This window comes from Melanotaenia boesemani, chromosome 11 (genome assembly GCF_017639745.1).
Source record: "Melanotaenia boesemani isolate fMelBoe1 chromosome 11, fMelBoe1.pri, whole genome shotgun sequence".
Lineage (NCBI taxonomy): Eukaryota > Metazoa > Chordata > Actinopteri > Atheriniformes > Melanotaeniidae > Melanotaenia > Melanotaenia boesemani.
Genome location: NC_055692.1, coordinates 6,874,490 through 6,895,941, shown reverse-complemented (window position 1 = coordinate 6,895,941; position 21,452 = coordinate 6,874,490). Strand labels below are relative to the sequence as shown.

The window sequence follows — 21,452 nt, the reverse complement described above, 5'->3', positions numbered from 1 at the left end:
GGTGTGCTGTGTAAGTGTTAATGCTGCAAACATCACTAAAGCCATAAAAATTCTAAAGTGGTTCCACCACCCATGTCTGGCGCAGACATTAAACCTGTTGAATAGAGATGCCCTGAAGGTGGTCAAAACAATAAGAGTGTGCCACCAGCAAAATGCACCTTCAGCAGCCAGCTAGCTCCACCATTAGAGGACCAAGTGGAAGAGGAGCCACAAACCTCTACTGTTTGGAGGCTTTATGATGAAAGAGTTACAGGAGCTGCTACAAGGAGAAAGCCTACAACTGATGCTATAATGGAGGTGAGATTGTATGTTGAGGAGCTTCTCATCCAATGAGAAGACCCACTGAACTGGCCGCAGGTCAAGGCCTCAGTCTTTCCACACCTAGCCAAGGTGATGGTGGGGAGACTGTGTATTGTGACGACATCTGTTCCTTCTAAGAGAATCTTCTCAAAAACAGGGCAGATACTCACAGAGAGGAGAAACCGGATCAGTCCATCCAAGATGAGGCATCTTATTTTTCGGAATGCCAACCTGCACTGAGAACATTAATGCTGCTTTTTGAGTTTGGTTCTCGTTCTGTTTCGTTTGCTGTTTTTGTCCATTTGTTCAATAAAAGAGTTAATATTAAAATATTAAAAATAAGTGTTTTTGTATAAAAAAAAACATGCACAAAAGAAGACAATTATTTATAACATTAACATAACATTAAGATGCTGACCACAAAAGGGTTTTCAAAACACAAACTTTAAATTTTTGAGAAGTTGTGGTAAATTATGGGGCTACAAAAGATGCTAAATAAAGAGCCGTTCCAGAGCTAAAAGAGCCGGGGCTGAGGCAAAAGAACCGGCTCTCTGTAAAGAGCCGAACACCCCATCACTACTACCTGCAGCTAAAAGACTCAGTGTAACGTCTGTCTCCGCCCTAGCTGCCCATGTTCTCCTCCTCCTCTCTTCCTTATTTCGCCTCATCACCTCTGTTTCTGTGTTAGAATGGATTCTCAGACGTTTAAGGAGGTTTGTGATCTTCACACTCACATATCAAACTGCACATCGTTGCTGTTTGTGGAGCTGAAATATCTCCACTCATCACTGCGTGTCGGACTGATCACTGAGCAGTGAATGAACCACTGTGACGTAACACTACGTCTTTTTCACATATGCCTATGGCAGGCGGAAGAAGAAGTAGTTCCTAACTACCCTGAAAGTTTAGTTATATAAATGTTGGTGTTGGAGGAATAGGCATTTCAGTATTGATTTGCACATCACTACTATTTATTTTTCTCGGATACTTAGATCAAGTTGTAGGCCCATTTGTACTTATTCAGTTATTTATTTATTTATTTATTTGTTTCACCGGGACACCGGCCCAAGCCTCACTGATAAGTGGTTTTTATTATGGCTACACAGCTGTTCAGCCCCAATCCCTTGACTTCCCTTCACATTGTACTTATGGAAATGTTCTGACTTTCACTATTAAACATACAGCCCTGAGTTCTACTGGTGTTTTCTTCCATCTGAGTTCACTAAACGTTTAAGTGATGACTGATCACCATCATTCACATCATCACATTTCTTCCTGGAAAACGATGGTTCCCCATCCTTCCAGCTTTTAATAATGCGTTGGCCAGTCTAACTTATAACATCTTTTCCATGACCACGGATGTGTCTTTCCACATGGTTATTAAAGAAATAAGAAGGTACTCATTACATCAGTTGGGGTTAAATAACTTGTTTCCAGGTGAAAAATAATCACTCATCCAGTAATTATCCGATAGGAGGTTCCTGCCTGGTTGCTTAGTTAAATTCAGGTGGTGACATTTTTTTGGTCAAACAGTGTACCTGCCAGTCATGGTACCAACAGATGTTGTTCAAGGTACTTTATTCTTATGTCTGGGTTGGCATCACAACATTCCCCATATCTCCTTGGTATCGCAGCTCCTGCTGAGTTAATTCCTTGAAAAAGACATTTAAAAATAAGGCTGGAGTCAGTGTTTCAGGAACCAAGACATGGTTTTCAGCTGTCGCATTCCTTGTGTCAAGCCACTCTTAAACAAGAGACAGTATCAGAAGCGTCTCGCCTGGGCTAAAGACAAAAAGGACTGCACTGCTGCTGAGTGGTCCAAAGTTATGTTTTCTGATTAAAGTAAATTTTGCGTGTCCTTTGGAAATCAAGGAAGAGAGGAGAGGCACAGAATCCACATTGCTGGAAGTGGAGTGTAAAGTTTCCACAGTCAGTAATGGTGCCATATCATCTGCTGGTGTTGGTCTACTGTTTTTTTTTAGGTCCACGGTCAACGCCGCCGTTTACCAGGAAGTTTTGGAGCACTTCAAGCTTCCTGCTGCTGTCCAGCTTTATGGAGATTTCATTTTCCAACAGGACTTGGCACCTGCACACAGTGACAAAGCTACCGGTACCTGGTTTAAGGACCATGGTATCCCTGTTCTTAATTGGCCAGCAAACTGGCCTGACCTTAACCCCGTAGAAAATCTATGGGGTTTTGTGAAGAGGAAGATGCGATACGCTAGACCCAACGATGCAGAAGAGCTGAAGGCAGCTATCAGAGCAACCTGGGCTCCAATAACACCTGAGCAGTGCCACAGACTGATGGACTCCATGCCACGCCGCACTGCTGCAGTAATTCAGGCAAAAGGAGCCGAAAATAAGTATTGAGTGCTGTACATGCTCATACTTTTCAGTTGGTCAACATTTCTAGAAATCCTTTTTTTTGTATAGTAAGTAATATTTAAATTTTCTGGGATATTGAATTAGGGACTTTCATTAGTTGTCAGTTTTAATAATCAAAATTATCATCTAAAGGATGAGAGCAATAAGAGAATGTATTTGTTTGAGTCCTGTCCTTGGATTATGCCAAATTTAAACTAGATATAGCCTTACGTTTATCAAAACAGCAGTTCTATATAAACGAAAAGCCCAGATGATTAAAAAAAAAAAAAAAAAAAAACTTCAACTCATCTCTGTGTGGAAATTGTCGTCATTTTTAATCACAACGGCTCTGAATGGTCAAAGCCTCGGTGACGCCCTGTGCTCTTCAGGGATCCTCTTGGGGGGCCCAGACCTCAGTTTGGGAACTACTGGTCTAAACTATGCACTTGTTCTTCCTTTCGTGAACCCTGTCCACCCTTTCCTGGGATGCTTACAGGGAGGACAAAGACAGGGGGACATTTTTGCCTAATATCATCATTTATTAAGCACATGGTAAACCTTCAGTTATCTACATGACTCAGTTAGTAAGGTCACTGTGTGTTTAACACATATATTTAATATTTTAGAAAGCTTTTACTTGATATTTCACTTTGACAGAGTGGACATGTTAAACTCAACAACATCCAACTACGTACGTAATGTGATTAAAAAAATATGAAATGTAAAGTTGGTATTTACACTTCTAACTATTTACTGTTTAAGCCTCCACTGACAAAAGACTAAATACTGGTAGTAATGTCACTAAAACTATCAGAGGGTAAAATCCCATTTATCTGTATGAAAGGACAAAATAGATAAAAACATTTGAAGATTTTAAATGTGAACAAAATGTGAGTTTAGTCTCCATCTAGTGGTGATCACAGGAAGAAACATGAGTCACACAATCACATGATGAAGATATTTTATCATTTCATTTCAGAAGTCATTTAGTATCAAAGTAAAAGTCTTTCAATCAAAGTTTCCTGGTTGGAAAAGTTTTACAATAATCTCCACCTCTCATACACTGTGTTTGCATAATGCAGCTGCAGAATAAAAAGACTCATGTTTCCAGCTCTGTGTGTCCAGACTCTTTAAACATTTCTCTGTCAACATGAATGAAGCAGGTGAACTTAGAAAACTTGATGAAGAATGAATATACTGCTGAAAACCTCTGATTTATTCTTTATTTTACACACAACATTTAATAGTGAACAAACATCCAGTGGAGGAGAAATAAAGTGAAATTTTCTCCTCAATAGGTTTGATTTCTGCTTGTTTCTAATGTTGAACACTGAAGCTCAGACCAGTTGGAGAATCTGAGTTTTACATCTCTTTTTAAAGATGTAAAACTTTATTTCTCACATTTTCAGCTCTTCAACATCCAACAGAGCGATCTATAAATGATGATTGTTCTCACATTTATTACTTCTGGAAACATCTAAATGAGCATGTAAATATTTCTAGTTTAAAGATTAAAAGCTGGAATTAATTGATCTGAACAGACAGAAAAAATCCTAACGCCAAAGTTCAGACATAAAATCATGAGCAGAAGTTTCCACTTTCAATAACTTTGATCTAAAGTAAAATAAAACTTTGGCTGAAATTATTTTACAGGATGAAATTTTATTTTCTTTCTTTTTCTGTAGTTTAAACATTTGACTTTATTCAGTGAAGTTAATTAAAAACAAGAAGAAAATGAATCTATTTACAAACTAATGACACAGCTGGATGAAGCACTTGTGATGAAGAAGAAATTAAGAAATAATTGTAAATCAGACAGGCTGCTAACCACGTTAAAAAGCTCATATTTCCAACATCAGATTTTTACCTGATGTGTTGCAGTTTCTGTATTTAGTAAACTCTTTGTTTCTTTGCATCTCTGCTGTTTTCCTTCTTGTAATCTAACAGAAAGCGACAGTAGTTATGGGATTGTTCCTGAAAGATTTCATGAAGAGGTGATGTTAATGATTCTGCACATAAATACACATTTGGGTGATAAGAAAATATTTCTATGAAGATAATCATTTAAGAAGCTTTGAATCGATTTATTCCACATGCGCTCAGTTTTCCTGCTTTCTCTTTCCAAGTTTCTGTTTCTAGTGATGTTTCTCTGCCGTGTTTCCTGATTGATCAGGTGCTCTTGATTCTGATTGGTGCACCAGCATCCATTACATTCAAGATATTAGAGTTGAAATGATCCAGGAGTCCGTAAACTGACTCTGCACTCGTTGGTAACACAGCTATGTCCTGGATAAACTCTGCACTTGTTCTCTCAGAAATATTTACCTCTTCTGATCTGAACAGAGGCTTGTTTGATCTTTCTGAGTGATCAATAAATTCAACAAAATACAAAAATAGTCAGACAGGCAATTATGGAGGCACCCCTTAAAATAAAACTAAGATATTGATAAGAAATAAAATTCCCAAATGAAATCTCTTTCCATGGAAATGCATCTTTAAATGAGGCAGCTTCTCCACCTCCTCTCCTCCCATTTCAGCATTTATTCATAAAACTAACATTTTGGCTGCTGTTTTATTAAGAAAAGTAGAACTTGTGCCTTCTGTTAACCATGTTTGTGAAAGAAAAAGAAAATCTCATTTGTGAGAAATGATGAAGTCATTAACTAACAGTGACTTGTTGGACAGAGATCTAATATAAGTAAAGCAAGATTAGAAAATATTTACAGGAAGAAAATCATTTAAGAAGCCTTGAATCTGTTTTAGTATAAAGATTAAATCAGATGCTGATTTGTATCAATGATTTAAAAAGTCTGACGTGTAAAAGTCTGAAAACTATTGATGAACAACAATTTATGATGGTAAAAGTTTGAACATCTGATTCATTTTTCTGAAAATCTCAGAGAAACAAGAGTTTGACAGATTTTGATATCAGAGGTTTTTCCTTCTCCAGCTTTTCCAACATAGAAATATGGGAAGAGTTTCTCAGTAAAAGTGTCTCTGTGAGTGTAGATGTGAGTCATGTCTTCAGGGTTGTAGAAGGACACCTCCCCCCTGTCACAGTCCAGCTGGACTCTGATCCTCTGGAGACTCTTCTTCACTGTGACAGTCTCACAAACACCATCAGTGTATTTTCCATCACTGCACAATAAACACCAGATTCCATATTTTGGTGAAGCATATCTCTCTCCCTTCCTGTCAACAGACTCTTTAACCAAACCCACCAGCCAGCCAGGAAGATCTCCCACCTCCACCTCCCAGCTGTGTTTCCCTGAGCTGAAGCCCTCAGAGCCAAACACAGTGGGGTACTTTGTGTTTCTCTCTGGATTATCAGGAAGCTTCTTTTTGTCTCCATGTCTCACACTGGTCAGATCATCAGACAGATAGAGACACGGGTCTGCAGTGTTTGGGTCCAGAATGACGGGACTGAAGTGGACCTTCTCCTTCATCTTCTCCCAGACTCTGAAGGACAGGTTGCCCAGGTGTTTGGCCACATCTATCAGGGCTCCTGAGACCAGCTGTGGATCTGACAGTGAGCACTGGGTTCTGCTTCTGCTCTGAGTGGCTTTATAACTGCTGAGAAATGGCACGTTGTCTTTCTGCAGGTCTTCTTCAACAGCACAGATGCTGTCTGACAGAGAGGAGATGTGATCCTGAATCTTCTTCATCTCTCTGCTGATAGTCTTCCTCTTCTGCTCCTCTTCCTCCCTCAGAGCTGCCAGTCTGGACTCCTCTTCCTCTTTCAGGAACTGCTGCAGCTTGTTGAACTCTGCTCTGATCTGCTTCTCTGTGGACAACAGCTGCTTGTTGGAGTGTTGAATCACATCATTGTATGTTTCCTCCACTTGTTTGTATGTGTTCCTCTTGTCCTGCAGAGACTTTAAGTCACATTTCAGCTGCTCCTTCAGGCCACTGACTGCTTGTTCTATAGGAACCACTTTGTGATGCTGGTGGAGAGAAAACTCACAGACAGGACACACAGCTCTCTGCTCATCTTTACAGAACAATTTAGTCTCTTCTGGATGTTTAGTACACACAGTCAATGTCTTTACTTCTTTTTCTGTTTCACATGATCCAGATTTCTGTCTTCCAGCAAAAGAATCAGCCAGTTCCTTTAATCCAAAGTTAATGTCTGGTTGGTCCTTGGATGATTTTCTTTTACAAATGGGACAGTTTTTGTTTCCAGCTTGTTCCCAGAATTTCTGCAGGCAGCTTGAACAGAAGTTGTGGTTGCAGCTCAGAGACACAGGATCTCTGAAAGTCTCTGAACACACATGGCAGCTCAGGAAGTTTTTAAGAGGTTTTTCAGCCATTTGTTACTGAATCTTTCAACATCAGGACTCACCAACTTATAGTTGCTTCACCTTTATGTAGAAATTCCTCCAAATATGTTTCCTGTTCTGTAGAGATCTCGCACCCTGTAATGGCGTCTCAGCTTTCTTCCGTTATGTCAGATTTACTTTCATTTTCCTTCATTTCAGTCACATCACAATCAGTCAGAAAGGCTGCAATAAATGTTTGTCTCCAGCAGATGGAAGCGTCAGAGCGTCTTTCAGAGCTAAATGTTGCTTTCATGTACTTTAAGAAAATGAAGTTCAGACATGTCTTTCACTTTCACCACAACATAGCAACTATAAATATGATGAAGTTTTTGCTTTAGTCCTTCAGTGAACATTTTTACAGACTGTCTCAGAGCTTTGACACACGTATAAATTATTAAATTATGTATTAAAGAAAATTAAATTAAAAAGTACTATATTCCTGAAAAAAAAAAACACTAAAAATATAGAATTAAGCCTCTCTTTATTGTATAGATAAACACACTACCCAAACTCTTCAGATTTGATTCAGAGCCCAGCTGTAACATAAAACATATTCTTCTCACTTATATTATATATTATTATTATAATATCTCACAATAATTTGTTAATTTGCTTGCTTAATTTGCTAAGTTTACACCAATGTATCTAAAGTCCAGATCTACGTCCTTCTATTTTTCTGATGTATTTAAACTTGTGTAACTCTTGTTTTGCGGTTCATTTTCTTTTTATTTACTTATCTACTAAACATATTAAAAAACATTTTTTCAGTATTTAAAAAAAAAAAAAATCACCAAAATAAATATAGGGCAGCTCTGGAAGTTTTTACAAAGAAATCTTTTGCCATCTTCTCTGGTTTTAAATAACTTAGAAGAAAACAAATCCACAGTTTCTAATAACCTTTTTTTTATTATTATTATTATTATTATTATAGTCCAGAAATAAATACACAGCAGTATCACCTCTGCTTGTCAGGTTAGTCTTCACTTAAAAATCTACTTTCACTTATGTCTTGATCCTTCATTTGTTAATTATTAATGGAAAATGACACATATGATGCTGCATCCTTTTATTATCATTAGATTGAACAGGGCCTGACCTAACACTGAAGAGAACTTCACACATTAGAATTAATTCATTCTTTTTCTCAACTGCTTAGTCCAATTAAAGGTCACAGGGAAGCTGGAGCCTATCCCAGCGTTTAGCAGACGAGAGACTGGGTTCACCCTGGACAGGTCACCAGTGACAGGGCCAATATAAAATCAACCACTCAGACTCACTCCTAGCTTGTTACTACCTTTGTACGAAAATTCAAGATTCAAAGATTCAAATTGTTTATTGTCATTTGTCCAGTAAGGAAACAAGTTTCCCTAAACAATTAAATTCTTACTTTGTCTTCAGCACTGAATGCCATGAAGATTATAAAATAGAAGAAACTGTCATGAGGTGGACGGTAAGATGCATATGCAATATCTATTATAAGTAATAAGACATAAATAGTAACCAATATTGCAGTTACTGTGGCTGATAATATAAAGTCTGTGCAGGGTACAAGCTGTTGTTACAGACTCCTGTCGGCTGTTCAGGAATCTGATAGTCAAGAGAAAGAAAGTTTCTGAGTCTGGTTGTCCTGCATTTCAAACTCCTTTATCTCCTGCCTGAGGGGAGGAGAGTGAACAGTCCATGTTGGGGATGGGTGGGGTCTTTGATGATGGAGGCAGCTTTCTTGTGGGCTCTGTGCTGGTAGATGCTCTGCAGAGAGGGCAGCAAAGTCCTGGTGACCTTGAATGCAGTCTTCACCACTCTCTGCAGGTGTTTGTGGTCTGTGACAGTAGAGCTGCCGTAGCCCACGGTGATGCAGCTGATCAGGATGGACTCAACGATGCAGCTGTAGAAAATAATGTTAACTCCATCAGATTGGCTCCACTTGATCTTTTTAGAAGAAGAGCGAGACATTTACAGAACAGTTTCCATAAACTGCTGACTTTGCGATGTTCATGTTAAACTGTTATCAGACCCACTGTAAACAATGTGGTTTTACTGGGTCTGTTTATTGTACAGTTGTTGCTAAATTAGGAATGTAAATGATATTTATTTGGTCTGCAAGTACTTGATCTAAACTATTTAAAATACTGAGTTTTTTACTGAGTTTTAAAAGTTTAAAATGAATATTTTCTGTACTCACCTCAGAGTTATTTCAAGCCCCTAAAAATAACAGATTTTTCTGATGCACTAGTGCAGGAATCACTAACTGTGGACCTGTGGAGCCACTGTCCTGCATGTTCACCTGCTGCAATATACTTGAGTCACATTATTACAGGGTCATTAAGAGGCTTGTGCAGAACTTGACAACAAGCTGTCATGTGGATCACATGTTGCAGCAGGGAAACATAAAACCTGCAGGACAGGTGGTGATCCTGCACTAAAGTGCAGCATATTGGTCCTCCCCTCTACAGTACATTCAGGAAATAAATGCTATGAATTACAGTACTAGTATTTTAAATTTCTCAGTGGCTCCAGATGCATTTTGATTCACATTAAAAATATCTTAGATAAGTTATGTTAAGAATATATTTATTAATCTGAATAAATGTCTGTGTTCATCTGCAGGTTTTCCGAAATCAGTAAAGCAAAGAAATTATCAAGAGAAGAGGACAGAACATTTGTTAGTTTAAGCCAGTGATTCCCAACCCTGGTCCTCAAAGACCACTATCCTGCAGGTCTTAGATGTCTCCCTGCTTCCACACATCTGATTCAAATTCATGACTCATTAGCAGACACATGGAGAGCTAGTCAGAGAGCCATTTTATGTGAATCAGGTGTGTTGCAGCAGGGAGACATCTAAGACCTGCAGGATAGTGGTCCTTGAAGACCAGGGTTGGGAATCATTGGTTTAAGCTACAGATCAGTTCTGTTACTGAATGCTGGTAGAAAAAGGGTGAGAACGGATTTTAAATTCCTTGGATGTTATAATGCAGTCATCTAAGCAAACCAGATGGCAGGCGTTGCATGGCAGATTACTCAGTACAACAAAAAGTGACTTGAGACTTTTTTTAATTCATTCTTTTTTTCTCTCTTTTGTTTTTGTCTTTCTCCTCTTTTCTTTTTCTTCAAAGGGTTTGGTTTTGAATATTGAACTGTGCATTGTTCTATACTGAACTTATTTTTTCTTCTTCTCTGAAAATGAATAAAAATATTTAAAACACAGTATTCACAGTGCATTTTTTCACTGTAGCAAACTGAAGCCTTTAGCTCCTGTTAGCCTCACTGATAAGTGGTTTTCTTATGGCTACACAGTTCACTTTCAATCCCTTGACATTGTAGATATTTAAATGTTCTCACTTCCACTATTAAACATACAGCCCTGAGTTCTACTGGTGTTTTTCTTCCACCCGAGTTCAAACATTTAAATTTGGCCCTGTAACAATTTGCATGCACCTTATTAAGTACTTGCAACTTAATTACTATTAAGTACATATCCAGAGCCTTTCATAGTTCTACTACCTCAATTTAATTAGTATGGTCAACATGATTTGGACTCGTCTAAAAAAGCTTAATTGTGCTGATTCAAATTAAATTTGCTTCTAAAATTTAGGTGATTTTAAGTTGTCAAATTACTTATTTAAATTCTTGTCGCTTTGTTTGATTCAGTTTAACTCAGAAAGGTCCATGCAAATTGTTACCTCAATTTTCCTTAGTACTATGAACTTATTTAACTTAAATAACAAAAAAACAAGCAAGTCTATTATTTTGCTCTTTTTATTCTCAACACATTTTGAAAGTAAGGTAAAAATCTTGCGGTTTTTAGAAAAAAATCCTTTGGGCTAGCTTTCAGACCATCCAGCCCAAGGAATACCCTCTGAAACACTTCAAAGGAATGTTTCAGCACCTTTGTGTAGCTGAGGTTTAAGGCATATATATAAGTCCCATTAGCAAGGCACAGCTCTGGGAACATCAAGTTCTTGTAAGACTTCAGTTCCTTCTATCACGATTCTTGCTCAGGCTGGGTCAAATGCTGTAGATCCTCCGATGATGATGATCTTCATCACTTCACTGGCAATGTCCCATTCATCCTAAGTAAATCAAATATAAGTAAATAAATGTCAATATTTTAAGTCCATCCATCTTCTATACCTGCTGCATCCCAAATCAAACAATATTGTAAGGCAGATCACAGCAGCTAAGTTTGACCCCCCCCCCGTTCTGTGCGTTATCCAGTATAGCGTTTGGATTGGTTAGCAGGAGCAGCATTCATATGCATGAGTTAGTGAGGTTCCCTCATGGAAGTAGTTTTTTTTTTTGTTTTTCTAGTTGGATGTAAAACGGTGCCCACGGCTTGGTGCATGGACAGCTCAGCTTGCTGTTCCGTGCCGAGCTAGAGACCGCAATCCAGCACAGCAGCCATACAGATGCTAATGTAGAAGCCAAATGTCTGTACTTACCATCTGTGTTCAGTAAAGTTGCCAAAACAGACATTCCTTGTTGTGTGAAGTCTTTCCCACGCACGCATGGTCAGAAGGAGGAGTATAGCTCCCGTCAGAGGTCCAAAAGGACAACAGTATTTACTCACGCTCGTGCCTAAAGGTACTTTAGTATCAAAGTTAACCTTACATGTCTTTTGAGTGTGGGTCTGTACCTACCGAGTGCTCTTTGAAGAGAGCTTCCTCCTTCTCTTTGAGCTACGCCACTAAAGAATGAATAGCAGCCCTTACTCCTCCTCTCCACTGAATCATCCTGTAAAGACAAAAACCACATAGAGGGACATAGAACTCTGAACAAGATTTTACAAACCATCACCTTACAAACACACACACACACACACACACACACACACACACACACACACACACACACACACACACACACACACAAAATGTATTTATACTCGTTACCTAACACATTATTATGAAATAAAAATAGTCTTTTTGACCAACATTCAAACAGGTGATATTTGCTATACAGCAGAGAAACGAACTGATCAATCACATTATCACTTTCTAGAAAAATGTAATTCCCTTCTTTAAATTTAATATTCCATGTTACATTTGCTTTTACCTCTAGTAGCATGTTCCTAATGTGCTGAATTTTCACTTTTGTAGCTCCTCCTTTTACAGAAACTAGGGACATTATTTTTGGGGAGTACAGGTCCAGTTGTCTCTAAGTTAACGGTGGTGATCTTCTGAGTTCTTCGTTAATCTGTAGAAAAATAAGCCAAATACAAAGGGAACCATTTGTTGATGCAGAAAGACAACTTCTATGCCACAAATTATAAACTATTTTTTATATGGCTTTTACCTGAGTAGCATTAAAAAGAGCAGGCCATCTGTCTTTACTCTTATACTGACTAAGCAGATAGAAAATAAAGAAAATTCTCACTATACAATTCTTATGCTTTTCTTCCCACAAAAACTAAGAGCCATTTTAATAACATAAAAAATGCCTGAAACTATTTATGACTTTGTTCCAGTTTAGTCATTTTCACCAAAGTTTAATGTAATTCACATAAAACTACAGCAATATTTTTATGGATAAATGTAATCATTTCACAAAGAAGTCAGTACATGCAAGCTACTCAATTACAACAGAGATTACAGATTACTTTTTTTTTTGCATTTTAATAATAGTTAAACCAGGATGTGAAAATTAGTTGTGCTACATCTAACCCACATGCTGGAGGTTTGAATTCAATTTTTTGTTAACATACCTGCAGTTGTTGCTGGAGAAAAACTATTCAGTCAGCATTAGTTTTAAATTCGGACAAACTCAACACTTGCAGTGACAATCATTGTTACAGGTGTTAAATAACGACAAGTTTAAGCTTCTAAAGTAAAACCGAAAACTTGAAAGTACATAGGAGACACTAGCTAACTGAAAAGCTACCAACTTTACAACTAGCCTATAAAAGTTTTCAGAGTTTCATTCATGGTGGATGCATTTTCAGCAAAACAAAATGAAAAGAGAAAAACAAAAGCAACTTACCAAACAGCACGAAATCAAACGATGCAAATGCAGCCTCTGGTGTCTTTCTATGTTTCCCTCCCGCTGTAGTCTCCAAGACGTGTCTGGGCAACATAACCGTGTCCCCAGCTTTTTAAGTAGCTTATGAAATAAACGAGTTTCACTAACTTGTTTTTTCTCTAACTTGTTTTTTGTTGGAAGGAGGTAAATTTGTTATATTCAAAATGTGTAAATTTTCAAGTTAAGAATTTATCTTCATTTCTATTTCTATTAACCCTATTAAAATAAGTTAACAACTTATTAGTATGTGTACCTGCAGTAAACAAAGTCTTTTGTGTTAAAAGTATTTATTATTTTAAGCTTTACATACTAACCCTATGAATCATTTCTTAGAGTGTGATTTCAGGGACACACAAAATGTTTCATGTGATTATAAAAATAGAAAAAATAGAACATAAATGATCAGAAGGACTTGTTTTATTAAATAAGCTGCTGAAGACAATAAAACCATGTAAAAAGATTTTTGGTTTAGTATTATTTAACCACTTATTACACACACCATAGTTAACAGAGCAGTGTGAGGGACATGCCAAAATCATGTACGTCAAATGGAAAAAAAACTGTATAAGATAAAGGAAAGATATTTTATGAGACTTTTTATTGTGACAATAGATGTTTTGCACATTTCTCATATCAATTGTAATTAATAAATTAGTTAACTGAGAGAAGTAGTTTGTCATATTTTGATCCATCAAAGAACACGCAGGAGAAGACCCAAAAGAGAAAGGTATAAAGAAAATTTGTGGAACACCTGATTCATTAGGAAAGTGGGAAATTAGTACCTGCCTATTATAATACTGTGGGAAGAAGTACCTGTTCTTTATTACTTGTGCATTTTTAAGGTTTTCTCTAACACTTACACACATTGACAGTTCGCCTAGTCTTGCTGGTACAGAAATTGCAAAAAAAATCCATGTTGTCCACTCTTAGTATGAATACTGTTATAAAATGTGTGTAGTAGTTGTAGTAATATGTACAACATTATCAGAATGGTAGACAAACTGGTTGATCTGGGTCTCCCACATATTACCTTCATGTAGATCAGGAGCTTCCTGTCTGGTAGAAGTCAGAGGGTGAGAGTGGATCCACACACATCCACAGCCCTCAGCCTCAGCACCAGCTCCACACAGGGCTGTGTGCTGAGCCCCCTGCTCTACACCCTCTACACCACAACTGCACTCCCACCCACCACAGTAACACCGTCATCAAATTCACAGATGACACCACGGTGGTGGTATTTACACTTCTAACTATTTACTGTTTCAGCCTCCACTGACAAAAGATTAAATACTGGTAGTAATGTCACTGAAAACATCAGAGAGTTTCTTAAAGAGCCATTTATCCCATAATAACAGGGTGGACAGTGATTTCAGGGACACACAAAATGTTTCATGTGATTATGAAAATAGAACATAAATGATCAGAAGGACTTGTTTTATTAAATAAGCTGCTGTAGACAATGAAACCATGTAAGAAGATGTTTGATTTAGTATTATTTAACCACTTATTACACACAATATAGTTAACAGAGCAGTGTGAGGGACATGCCAAAATCATGTATGTCCAATGGAAAAAATAAAATGAAGGAAACATATTTTATGAGACTTTTTATTGTGTCAATAGATGTTTAAATGTTTGGTCATTTATAAAAACGTCCCCAGAGTTTCAGTATTCTGCCACATTTTCATCATTATTGAGTGACTATAATGAGGACACCAAAAGGCACCTTATGGTGACACTGACTCATATTAGAGGTTAAAAATAATCTCCTCATCTCAGAAGAATCAGAGTATTTTATAATCTAAAACAATCAAACGTCTTTTTATTTCCTTCTTAACAGTTAAAATCTTCCTGTAATGTCAGAAATGTTGCATTGAAGCTTTAAATCTTTGGTTGGAACTGCAGCTTCCTTCTTGATTTCATGAAATCAGAAACAGGAAGAAATCTGATCTGAGCTCTGACTTCACTTCAACAGGATGATGAAGGTGAGGAAATGCTTTTCATTCAGTTTCAGTCTTCCTCATTTATTCCCACTGGGATCCACCAGAAAGCCTTTCATCTGGAGTTAATAGAGAAGCTTGAACACTGACTCTTGTGTCCACGTCTGCACAGACAGAGTATGCTCACAATTTAGTTTCTATCAAGCAGATTTTCTTCACTAAGATTTAAAACTAGATTTCTGAGCTGAAAATCCACCAAACTTTGTTTTCATGGGCTTTAAGGGGGAAAAAAGTGCTTTGATGTGATGATACCTTCACAGAGCTCTTCAATATTCAATTAACTTTATTTCACATGTATAAAAGGACAAAATCAATAAAAACATTTTAAGATTTTAAATGTGAACAAAATGTGAGTTTAGTCTCCATCTAGTGGTGATCACAGGAAGAAACATGAGTAACACAATCACATGATGAAGATATTTTATCATTTTATTTCACAAGTCATTTAATATCAAAGTGAAAGTCTTTGAATGAAAGTTTCCTGGTTGGAAAAGTTTTACAATAATCTCCACCTCTCATACACTGTGTTTGCATAATGCAGCTGCAGAATAAAAAGACTCATGTTTCCAGCTCTGTGTGTCCAGACTCTTTAAACATTTCTGTCATCATGAATGAAGCAGGTGAACTTAGAAAACTTGATGAAGAATGAATATACTGCTGAAAACCTCTGATTTATTCTTTATTTTACACACAACATTTAATAGTGAACAAACATCCAGTGGAGGAGAAATAAAGTGAAATTTTCTCCTCAATAGGTTTGATTTCTGCTTGTTTCTAATGTTGAACACTGAAGATCAGACCAGTTGGAGAATCTGAGTTTTACATCTCTTTTTAAAGATGTAAAACTTTATTTCTCACATTTTCAGCTCTTCAACATCCAACAGAGCGATCTATAAATGATGATTGTTCTCACATTTATTACTTCTGGAAACATCTAAATGAGCATGTAAATATTTCTAGTTTAAAGATTAAAAGCTGGAATTAATTGATCTGAACAGACAGAAAAAATCCTAACGACAAAGTTCAGACATGAAATCATGAGCAGAAGTTTCCACGTTCAATAACTTTGATCTAAAGTAAAATAAAACTTTGGCTGAATGCACCCTTTAAAATAAAACTGAGATATTGAAAAGAAATAAAATTCCCAAATGAAATCTCTTTCCATGGAAATGCATCTTTAAATGAGGCAGCTTCTCCACCTCCTCTCCTCCCATTTCAGCATTTATTCATAAAACTAACATTTTGGCTGCTGTTTTATTAAGAAAAGTAGAACTTGTGCCTTCTGTTAACCATGTTTCTGAAAGAAAAAGAAAATCTCATTTGTGAGAAATGATGAAGTCATTAACTAACAGTGACTTGTTGGACAGAGATCTAATATAAGTAAAGCAAGATTAGAAAATATTTACATGAAGAAAATCATTTAAGAAGCCTTGAATCTGTTTTAGTATAAAGATTAAATCAGACTGCTGATTTGTATCAATGATTTAAAAAGTTTGATGTGTAAAAGTCTGAAAACTATTGATGAACAACAATTTATGATGGTAAAAGTTTGAACATCTGATTCATTTTTCTGAAAATCTCAGAGAAACAAGAGTTTGACAGATTTTGATATCAGAGGTTTTTGCCTCTCCAGCTGAACAAACAAAGAAATATGGGAAGAGTTTCTCAGTGAAAGTGTCTCTGTAAGTGTAGATGTGAGTCATGTCTTCAGGGTTGTAGAAGGACACCTCCCCCCTGTCATAGTCCAGCTGGACTCTGATCCTCTGGAGACTCTTCTTCACTGTGACAGTCTTACCAGCACCATTAGTGTATTTTTCATCATAGTGCGATAAACACCAGATTCCATGTTCTGGAGAAAAGTTTCTCTTACATTTTCTATTAAAAGACTCTTTAACCAAACCAATATACCAGTGAGGATAATCTCCCACCTCCACCTCCCAGCTGTGTTTCCCTGAGCTGAAGCCCTCAGAGCCAAAAACATTGGTGTACTTTGTGTTTCTCTCTGGATTATCAGGAAGCTGCTTTTTGTCTCCACGTCTCACACTGGTCAGATCATCAGACAGATAGAGCCATGGACTTGCAGTGTTTGGGTCCAGAATGACGGGACTGAAGTGGACCTTCTCCTTCATCTTCTCCCAGACTCTGAAGGACAGGTTGCCCAGGTGTTTGGCCACATCTATCAGGGCTCCTGAGACCAGCTGTGGATCTGACAGTGAGCACTGGGTTCTGCTTCTGCTCTGAGTGGCTTTATAACTGCTGAGGAATGGCACGTTGTCTTTCTGCAGGTCTTCTTCAACAGCACAGATGCTGTCTGACAGAGAGGAGATGTGATCCTGAATCTTCTTCATCTCTCTGCTGATAGTCTTCCTCTTCTGCTCCTCTTCCTCCCTCAGAGCTGCCAGTCTGGACTCCTCTTCCTCTTTCAGGAACTGCTGCAGCTTGTTGAACTCTGCTCTGATCTGCTTCTCTGTGGACAACAGCTGCTTGTTGGAGTGTTGAATCACATCATTGTATGTTTCCTCCACTTGTTTGTATGTGTTCCTCTTGTCCTGCAGAGACTTTAAGTCACATTTCAGCTGCTCCTTCAGGCCACTGACTGCTTGTTCTATAGGAACCACTTTGTGATGCTGGTGGAGAGAAAACTCACAGACAGGACACACAGCTCTCTGCTCGTCCTCACAGAACCATTTAGTCTCTTCTGGATGTTTAGTACACACAGTCAATGTCTTTACTTCTTTTTCTGTTTCAGATGATCCAGATTTCTGTCTTCCAGCAAAAGAATCAGCCACTTCCTTTAATCCAAAATTTATTACTAGATGTTCCTTGGATGATTTTCTTTTACAAATGGGACAGTTTTTGCTTCCAGCTTGTTCCCAGAATTTCTGCAGGCAGCTTGAACAGAAGTTGTGGTTGCAGCTCAGAGACACAGGATCTCTGAAAGTCTCTGAACACACATGGCAGCTCAGGTAGTTTTTAAGAGGTTTTTCAGCCATTTGTTACTGAATCCTTTAACAGCAGGACTCACCAACTTATAGTTGCTTCACCTTTATGTAGAAATTCCTCCAAATATGTTTACTGTTCTGTAGAGATCTCGCACCCTGTAATGTCGTCCCAGCTTTCTTCCGTTATGTCAGATTTACTTTCATTTTCCTTCATTTCAGTCACGTCACAATCAGTCAGAAAGGCTGCAATAAATGTTTGTCTCCAGCAGATGGAAGCGTCAGAGCGTCTTTCAGAGCTAAATGTTTTCATGTAGTTTAATAAAATGAAGTTCAAACATCTTTTTAAGTTTCACCACAACAAACCATGAAATGCTGGTTTCCATAGAAACTACAAAGAAGATGAAGTTTGTGCTTCAGTCATTCAATGAACATTTCCACAGACTGTGTCTCAGAGCTCAGACACCAGTATAAAAATTAAATTAATTAAGCAAAACAAATTCAAATGTACTTCATCATTCTGTTAAGAAAACTTTAAAAAATATTTTTTTATTACATAGATAAACATGTCACCTAAATTATTTAACTGAATAGGTCCGAACACTTAGATGAACTGAAGACTTTGACATTTTCTAATTCAAAATAACATTTATGCTGTTTAGAAGAGACAGTTTGTCAACAAGATAATTTAGTTTTAGCTTTCTGTTGTTACCACACAAGGACAGAGCATCTGAGAGTATATAGAGACACTCATTACAGTAAAAGATGCAAATTTCCACCAGTCTAAACTTCTATTTAAATTTCTTTTATTGCCTTTTAACAGAGCAATTTGTTCAAAACATACAAATACAAAAGTTATTAAAATAAAGAAGGTTTATCTTCAGTCCTTCAGTGAACAGAAAGAAAGAGGTTGTTTCAAAGCTCATAAAAACTAGTTTGACAAAATGTTTGCTCACAGCAGTCTGACTACCACTTAATTATGACGTCTCATCCTGTTTGAATTCTTGTTTGTGTTGTTCTTAGACTCAGATGTAAGTCGCTTTAGATAAAAGCGTCTGCCAAATGACTGTAGAATAAAATCTCATCTATATGAAAACTGTGTAATTATAAATAATATTTTATATAAAAATATAATCTGTTAAATGAATGTTAAGCTATACTTTACAATTATCCTACAGAATGTGTAGAAACTCAGATCCACTTGCACAGTATTCTCATGCTGATTTTCTATTTATTTGCTTATTTATCATGCTGGTAATTGTTGTACTTTCAACTTTGAACATTTCGACTCCAGTTTGTATTAACAAGAGTAAAATGGCTCAGCTTCCACCAATGTCTGTGATTGCCAGCCTGCCTATAAGAAGCCGTGTTGGTTAGCATTCAAATCTACCACAAACCAGTGAACAGCCAAGAAGAAGAAAAGAACAAGGAAACCCAGCTGGACAGAGGAACACTGTTTGCTCCTGGCACAATTGGTTAATGAGCATAAAAGTGTTTTGTGAGGTAGATTTTCCGAATAACCACAAACATGACACCTACATGAACCAAACTGTAACGTTTAATTAATTCACTGTCATCCAGTGTTTGGAGAAGATCTCTCCTGCCTCTTCTGTCCGCCATTTTGTCCTCTGCTTAGGGAACTTAATAGATGTGTTACGGCCCTTAGGAACTCTCTTAAGGGCTAGTGTTCTTCAGGAATAGCATTTATCTTTACTAGGATCTACTCTTCACTTCATGGGAAATTCTAAGAAAACATCTGGATTCTCAGATGTTTTTAGAATTCGGAGCAACTCTTTGCACTAAAAATCTTTAGGAATACAGGCCCAGATGTTTAGCTGTTAGAAATGCATGTTGGTCAAACTTCTGCACTTTTTATAAATTAACTGCAAACAAACTATATAGAAACAGAACATGTCCACCCTGTCAGGGACACGTTCACGGTCGAGTATAAACATTGTAAAGTGGTTATAAAATGTACAATTTTAGAATATTTTGGGTTTCTCGCGAAATTATATTTTAGTTAATGGGAAAAGTATTTGGATCATAATTAAATTATGGCAGACCTTTTTTCTATAAAATCTGTGAGTTGCACTTTATTTTCTAAATAATTTATATCTTTGTTGTTAGATATCTAACAACAAAGATATAAATTATCTGGTCAAACATTCAAAGCAGACTGTTACGTCAGCCTGATGCCGTCTGTGGAACAGCTGTGAACTTGCTGCTCCATGAAGATTGGCAGCGGGAGTTGCACCACGACTCCACTTTCCTCCGTCGGGATTGGTCGCCTAATGTTCTGGACTCTCCTGAAGGGGCTGTTCGTCATGGACTCTTCCCCCATAAAAGCCCTGCATCACCGTTATTCGAGGAAGCTGAGTACCGTGGGCAGACCGTTCGCTGGCTTTGGGATCTCTGTCGTGCGTTACACCCTGAGTGGGTTTGTTGTTGGCTGTGTTCGTTGTAAGCGCTTTCTTTGATAGCATTTTGGTTTCAAGAAAAGACACTCGTCCGTACTTTGAGAACTTTTGGTTTATAGGAAATTTGGATTCAGCAATACCCTCATTAGGAGTTTTTTTTTAACCTTTATTTAACCAGATAAAAACCCACTGAGATCAAGATCTCTTTCACACCTGGCCAAGAGGTCAGCAGCACATGTCGTAAGAGTAGAGGTGATGGTATTACATAAAACATACAAATTTGGAGGTGCAGCAGTGTTTTCAAATGCAGACACTGTGACACAACAACAAACAATTTAAGATTTAAAACACAGGCACTGTTTAGTGGTCTCATGCTCCAAGTGGAATCAGTTCAGAGAGTTTCAGTTCAGTTAGTCAAGTATTCCACACAAACGGAGCAGCAAAGCTGAAAGCTCTTTTTCCAAATTCTGTCCTTACTCTAGGAACAGATAAAACAAGTGAAGTACAAGAACGGAAGGCATAGCAACGGCTTGTTTTGGTTGTTTGAGAGCTTGTTGTTTGTTTATAGAGTGGTGTAAGCCAGTTGTCCCAGCACGTTAATTTTCTGGTTGACATTTATTGTTTTGTTTGTAAAAATTATTAGCATACACCTGAAAAAGGACACTTCCTATTATATTCATTTTGTTTGCCGGTTATGGGATAATTTTGTTTGTAGTTCAATTTAAGTAATTTAGAACCTGAACCTGTTTTTTAGCTACAAAAAGGTCATAACACAGACTATTTGGCTTTCATTTGTTTATACAGGAATTCTACAAAAGATTTTGCTAACTTGTGAAAGTCATTTGTTTATTTTTGTAAAACATGAAAATGACAGAGGGGACAATAACATAACAGGGTGCACCTTGGGCATGACAGGGTGGATGTCACAAAGGACCTCACAGAGACAGAGCAGAGTTAAACCAGAGTTTATTCACATAACATAACTTCAAGGAAGAGCTTACGGAACACAGAACCAGGAAGGAAAGCCAGGAGTCCAGAAATGAGTCCGGTGAGTGAGAACCGGGAAGGGGAAGACGGAAAGTGCAGCAATGTTGTGAC

At 37.5% G+C, this 21,452-nt stretch overlaps 2 protein-coding genes across 2 annotated transcripts; both read right to left on the bottom strand.

Annotated features, from left to right (window-relative positions):
• Window positions 1-5,263: 5,263 nt before the first annotated feature.
• LOC121648827 (nuclear factor 7, brain-like) lies at window positions 5,264-7,092 on the bottom strand. The gene has a single exon (XM_041999252.1). The coding sequence runs from the start codon at window positions 6,972-6,974 to the stop codon at window positions 5,544-5,546; it is 1,431 nt and encodes a 476-aa protein (XP_041855186.1). The 5' UTR covers window positions 6,975-7,092; the 3' UTR covers window positions 5,264-5,543.
• Window positions 7,093-16,283: 9,191 nt separating this feature from the next.
• On the bottom strand, window positions 16,284-18,128 carry LOC121648829 (nuclear factor 7, brain-like). Its single transcript, XM_041999254.1, has one exon. The coding sequence runs from the start codon at window positions 17,989-17,991 to the stop codon at window positions 16,561-16,563; it is 1,431 nt and encodes a 476-aa protein (XP_041855188.1). The 5' UTR covers window positions 17,992-18,128; the 3' UTR covers window positions 16,284-16,560.
• Window positions 18,129-21,452: the final 3,324 nt, after the last annotated feature.